Source organism: Cupressus sempervirens, chromosome 3 (assembly GCF_028749045.1).
Source record: "Cupressus sempervirens isolate cs-2001-9-10 chromosome 3, ASM2874904v1, whole genome shotgun sequence".
Classification (NCBI taxonomy): Eukaryota; Viridiplantae; Streptophyta; class Pinopsida; order Cupressales; family Cupressaceae; genus Cupressus; species Cupressus sempervirens.
Window position 1 is genome coordinate 248,071,818 of NC_143120.1, and position 6,781 is coordinate 248,078,598.

The 6,781-nt window shown below is 36.3% G+C and overlaps 1 protein-coding gene across 1 annotated transcript; it reads right to left on the reverse strand.

The window, feature by feature from the left end:
- Window positions 1–5,201: 5,201 nt before the first annotated feature.
- Window positions 5,202–6,376, reverse strand: LOC149565790 (F-box/kelch-repeat protein At1g80440-like). The gene is made up of 2 exons (XM_089816384.1): window positions 5,983–6,376; window positions 5,202–5,860 (listed from the first exon to the last, which is right to left on the reverse strand). Exons 1-2 carry the CDS (start codon window positions 6,374–6,376, stop codon window positions 5,202–5,204), a joined length of 1,053 nt encoding a protein of 350 aa, XP_089672510.1.
- Window positions 6,377–6,781: the final 405 nt, after the last annotated feature.

Consider the following 6,781-nt stretch of genomic DNA (forward strand, 5'->3'; position numbering starts at 1 on the left):
ATTGCTCATGCAATATAAATCTCTCTATAATGTCTTCTAGTTCTTTGCACATCAATGACTTTTTGGTGTTTTGTTGGAAGATGGTATATTTTGTGAATTATATGGGTTGGTTATGTGGTTATAAATCTACTGATGTTGTATGGATAGTTGGATGTGATTACCAATTTGTTGTGGTTGCTATTCTGGCTATGAAGATTATCTTTTGGCAATATCTTACCATGGGATTTGGTAAGGGAAAGTAGAGTTTAAGTGGGAGGATATTCAGATATGAGGTTGTAGCATGAGTTGAACTTCAAGTGGGAGATTGTTGGATGTGAAGTCCAACTGTCATGTCTATTCATTTCACATTCTTTGTATTTGTCTAGATTCCTCTTCTCTTGAAGACTAATGTATAAATATAAGAGCAAAGCCCTGTGTATGTAAGTTGCAATGACTGAATAATATATTTACTCTGCTCTCAGTGTGGATGTAGCCATAGTTGTGGTGAACCATGATATATCCTGTCTCTTGTCTCTATTTGTGTATTCTCAATTGATCTCTTAGATTAACACCAAATGCAATGTTGAGAAGATGCTAGTCCCACAGGCCTGCACCCCCTCTGCCCTTAGGTTGGCACACTTTCTCCCAAGCCAGCAAAGGGAATTTATCTTGCTCTTGATTTCCCATAAGAATCTCCTCATTTGTTTCTAAATTAAGTTAATTACCTTTTTAGGTATACTAAAGAAAGACATCAGGCATATTGGTATAGCTGATACCACTGGTCTTAGCATTTATAATCTTCCAGCTAAAGACAACCACTTACCCTTCCAAGAGTGCAATTTTGAGTAGCAACTATCTATTAAGTATTGCCATGTGTCGGGTTCCTGCTTCTTCCAAATAAAGGCATTATGAGAAATCTTCCTAGTAAATTACCAATCCAAACTCTAAAGAGATTTGATATAGCTTGTTGAGAGCCTCTTTCCATATTGAAAAAGAAGATCTTGATTTGCTCCAATTAATGGATTATGTAGATGCTTGGTTATATGCATCCAAAACTGATCTCATGGTTTGTTCCTCTGTCATTGTTGCTAACCCAAAGAGACAATTGTCATCAACAAATTGAGAATGGGTGATTAGATCAATACCACGGGCTAAGTTGATTCCTTTACACTGCCCCCGAACCCTTCTCGCTGAAATGAGTTTTCCAAAAACTTACGTTAAAAGGATGAATTTTCTTAGAAGTTGCAATTAAAAACACCTATCCACTCTATTGTGGGCTTTCCTCACGTCTAGCTTAACCATCATGTATCTTCTTTTGTGTATTTGGACTGAATGAATAACTTCACGATCCCATCAGCAATGCTTCCGTCGGGAAAAAATCCACCTTTTTCATGGGAAATGAGCTTACAGAAGCATGTTCGCTGCTACTTTTGATATTATCTTATAGATTTTATTACACAGAGACATGGGCTAGAATTCTTCAAAAGATACTATCTTTTCTTTTTTGGGGATTAATGCAAGCATGGTATTGTTAAAATCTTTTAGAACAAAACCCCCCGTCGGGATTCCTCTATGCCTCTAAATGCTCCTCCAAAATGATCTCCCAAAATTTCTGGTAGAAGCATGCAAACCGTCGGGCCCAAGGGCCTTATCCCCACTAAGATCAAAGGCTAGTTTTACTTCAATTCCTCCATTTGTATAGGTTTCATCAATGCCATATTATCCTCGCTCGTTACCAAACTTTGGATGACATTCAAAATTTCTTTTATTAGGGGTCCTAAGATCTTTGTCCATTCTCCAGAGGTTATTGAAGGACACGACTTCCTAATTAACCTCTTGTGAGTTGTCAACTACCCCTCCATTTTAGTTCTTAATTGAGAGTTTTATGTTGATAGATCTACGCGTCTTGACCGAACTATGAAAATACTTTGTATTTCGATCACTTTCCTTCAACCAATCTTCTCTCGATTTCTATTTCCAATAAATTTATTCACTTTGAAAGATTTCGCCATTTCTATCCAAGAGGCCTTTCTCAGTGAGATAATCCACTTCGTCCATTCCTTCAGACTGGATCTTACAGTTGAGTGCTTCCATAGCACACTCTAGATCATGTTTTTCTTGGAAAATGTTCCCAAAATGTTCTCGATTCCATACTTTGATGTTCTATTTATTGTATCTCAACTTTTCAAAGAATCTAAATGCTTTGTTGCCATCTGCGCTAGGGGTCGTAGCCCACCATCCAAAAACCATTTCTGAGAACCCGACCTCTCTAAACCACATTTTTTCAAATTTAAAGGAAACTTCACAGGGACCCATCTTTGCAAATGATTCTAATTCTCTAAACCACATTTTTTCAAATTTAAAGGAAACTTCACAAGGACCCATCTTTGCAAATGATTCTAATTCTCTAAACCACATTTTTTCAAATTTAAAGGAAACTTCACAGGGACCCATCTTCCCATCTTTGCAAATGATTCTAATTCTCTAAACCACATTTTTTCAAATTTAAAGGAAACTTCACAGGGACCCATCTTTGCAAATGATTAGTAATTCATTAGAGGTAGATGTTTAAAACAAACAAATAATATGCATATAATTGTTCCTCCCTTCTTAAGTGGTCTAATCATTCCCCCTTGGGATATATATTTTCAACCACAGACTTGTTATCCTTGAACATATGAATAGAAGATGGAATTTGAATTTTGATCAATTCACTTGGAGCAAACACTTCACTAACCTTTAGCAACATCCTATTGAATCTAAAATGTTTTCTTATGACATCTCTTTCTACACAAGATTTATTTTAAGAAGTCTCAGGGAGAGTCAAATATTCACATTTCCTTTGATATTCACATTTCCTTTGATTGCATTTTTGTCAAAGAAATCTAGTTCTTCTGGTCTAATCCTAAATGAAGACTTTCAAATTGAACATGTGCTTTATAGAAACATATCTAGTAGCAACACCTAGTGTAATGTCATTTTATCTATTTTTTCCTCTTTTATTGCTTTGGTACATCTAGAAGCTTAGGTATGATATTATATTTAATGGAAAGACAAGATATGTTACTAGGTCTCTATGAGACTCATATATTCTAATATTTCCATACAAATTACAACAATCTTCAAATTGAAAGAAAACAAGTTTTGAAACTATTGAGAAAGGGAAAAACATGAATGAAAAAGGAAGAGTTGGATTATAACTGCACTACTGTGAATGAAAAAGGAAGAGTTGGATTATAACTGCACTACTATGAATGAAAAAGGAAGAGTTGGATTATAACTGCACTATTGTGAAAGAAAAAAGATGAGTTTGATATTACCTTGGCTGAATTCATCCTACAATGAAAAGAAGAATGAAAATGGAAAGACACAAACCTCTAGCAAAGTGCAAAAGCAGGAGCCTCTTCTCATGTTGGGCATATAACTGATTAGAGTGCATTCATTTCTATTGTACATATCACCACCTCCCAATCTGGACTTGATCTAATGATGATCTCTCTGTAAACTTTAGGTGGTAGATTTAAGATAACATGTTCTACTGATATGTGTACATGTAATTTAATCACATTATAAAATCTCTTGTAGCATGGATCGTTAAAAAAAATATTTTATTAATCACGGAAAGATAACATCATTGAATATCATAGATACCATAATGTAAGTGGCTAGGAATTTTCTTTTACTTACCATAAGTTCAATATAGAGAACAAAGAGGGAAGTACCGAGAAATTCCCAATCTCGAATTGACTATCGCTCGGACCCGGCACACTGCAGGGAAAGAAAGAGTCTAGTTTTTGAGTCGGAACACCCAAGGTAAGTAGTGGATCAAAAATAGTGCCAAAATTTTTAATTCAAGCTCATTAGCATCTCGTATACAAAGGAGTCTTTGCATTAACCGATACTACAATAATAGAAAACTCGGGTCACGACAGTACTATAGTAATTGAAAATTAAGATTACCAAAAATAAAATTTCAGATGAGGAATGGATTCATATTTTGAAAAAGAAAAATAGGTCAATGAGTTTGATTCAAAATCACACAATTAAATTCTGATAGCAATATCACAATTTGACTTCTTGTGGAAATTATCTCCTACTTATCAATTGATGAGCTTAAGGGGCTTTCTAATGAATGGTTCATAAGGAACAACACTTGGTGAAGGTTTTCATATGGGGTTGCAAGCTTTGGGTTTAACCATGAAGGAAACTCCGTAGTTAAACGTGCTCAAGCTGGAGTAGTACTGGGATGAGTGACCTCCTAGGAAGTCCCGGTGCTTCACCACTATTGAGTATCACCTAGATCCAATGAGTGCTAAGTGTTCCATTTATTCTCTTGAGAGATGGATTCATGTTGAATCACTACTCACGAAACATGGGTCAATTAGTTTGACTCAAAATCACACAGTTAAATCCTGATAGCAATATCACAATTTGACTTGCTGTGGAAATTAATCTCATACTTATCAATTGATGAGCTTAAGGGGCTTTCTAATGAATGGTTCATAAGGCACAACACTTGGTGAAGGTTTTGCAAATGGGCTTGCAAGCTTTGGGTTTAACCATGGAGGAAACTCCATAGTTAAGAGCGCTTAGGCTGGAGTAGTACTATGATGGGTGACCTCCCGGGAAGTCCCGGTGCTTCACCCCTATGAGCATCACCTAGATCCAATGAGTGCTGAGTGTTCCATTTATTCTCTCGAGAGATGGATTCATGTTGAATCACTACTCATGAAACATGGGTCAATGAGTTTGACTCAACCTGATAGCAATATCACAAAAAAAACATGTTACTTCTGAATGTCTCAAACCTGAAAAGTTAGACAAGCCTCTAAAATGACCATCACATCCGGCACTTAATTTTCTAAATGACTGTGTCAATGTTTAAGCTGGTGTGGCCAATATTTAGACATGGCCAATATTTAGACATGGCCAATATTTAGACATGTTAAATTAAAAAGTAAAGTTCGACCAAAATATTCTATTTTCATTTCCAAAAGGCAGCTATTTACATCAAGTATAATCTCACTAGTAAATGTTTCTGCTAATTCGCAAGATCGTGTCATAATTATAGAAGAGTAAATTTTCTTACCATATCATGATTATTTAAAGCAAGGAACTGATGTATGTCTGCCAAAGTGATGCGAACAAGTTCATGAAGAAAGAAACCCTAAGATCTATTTCCTGAAAATACTGCTTGAGAATTCTGATGCTTTGAAAGGATATCACAATGTCAACGTTCCACAACACTTGAGAACATCGCCGAGTTCTCCGGAAGACCATCTGTCCAACGCAGTCCACGTCTCTTCTCTCCCCACTTCTCCAGGCTTGAACAGATAAACCCTAAAATCATTGTGTAAAGTATTGTTCCCGCATACAACAATCTCGTTATGCCACATTGTTATACCCTTTACTGTGAAAAACTCAGGATATTGCGTTTCTACTGCGGTAAAAGGATACTGTGTTTCTACTAAATCGAATCGATTTTCTGCATATTCGAATTCTAAAACCCCCGTTGTGCAAGGGAAGAATAAGTTTCCAAATGCAGGTAAAGGAGGATAATAAATAGAGGAACCAAAGTTTGTAATTTGTCTCCATTTTCCTGTGATGGGATCATAACATTCTACAGCTGCTTTGTAATTATTTCCCTCCACCACATAAAGCTTGTCATCAACGAAAGCACTGTGGCAGATCTGGGCGCTCCAATTCATGCGACGAAGATATTTCCACTCGTCTTCCTCGACATTATAAAATGCTGCTGTAGATTGTCTCTCCAGCGAAAAGTCATGGCCTCCTGCAATGTAGATCACTCCTTTGCCCGAGTCCACACAACACCCAAATCCCCTCCTCCTGTCAGGAAGATCTGCCCCGCGCTTCCATCTCCCTGAAACATCGTTATCAACAATTGATCGTGATGGGGAATGTGCTTTCTTATATGACCTAACTTTTTCACAAGTAATTAAACATTTTGAAATATTTCTACTTTTATAAGAAAAACAAGCTTACTCAATGAGAAAAGCAAGAGAATGCCATAGATAAAATCATAGATTAAAAGTAACTCTTCCCTGCCATGAAAGCCCATGACGAACAATTTGTGATTGACAAAAACACAGTGAGAAAAGTATGGGTGGCGAAGAGGAATATCAGGCAGGGTTTCTATACTTTTTTGGAGAGGGTCGTAGATTTTTATTGTGTAATCAGCTTTAGCCTCAACCCTCGCCAATAAAACAATTAATTCCTGGCAGGCACCACATTTCTTTCTGCTCTCATAAAACTCTGGGCTTGTCACAATACTTTCCCATGACTTACAAACAGAAGTTAGGTTGTAGTGGGAAATGTATGGCACTCTCACCAAGCACTCTCTGCTGACTTCATTTGGAAGACCAGGAATAATTTCCATTGCACTTTTTTCAATAACTTCCTCTTACTTTAGCGAGCCAAATATTGATTCTTAAACATATTTTCGGTGCTTCATTCAAAACCATTATAATGTACCTTTTTACAGAAGACTCAAAGAAATATTTAGAATTGAGGACATGATACAACTCATATCCTGAACGCTTTTGACTATGAGAAGGTCATCTACTCATACATTTGCATGGATTTTCTAAAACTGAGTTACCTTTTGCCAAAGGTTCATAAGCAAAAAAATAATTCAGTAAACTAATAATAAGACCTTGGAAATTTAGTTAGATAAGATCTTTGTTAGAACTTTTTTATTGGAAATTCGGCTGACACCAATAAATTGTGTTACACAGAAGCTGAAAAGTTTTCAATCCAGCGAACTGTCCAAATCTGATTGTAA

Excerpts from the sequence above, each read along its gene's own strand:
- LOC149565790 (XM_089816384.1), bottom strand. The coding sequence starts at position 6,376 with ATGGAAATTATTCCTGGTCTTCCAAATGAAGTCAGCAGAGAGTGCTTG. Across the intron at positions 5,861-5,982 it reads TCTCTTGCTTTTCTCATTGA|GGAGATGGAAGCGCGGGGCA; the intron begins GTAAGCTTGTTT and ends ACGATGTTTCAG.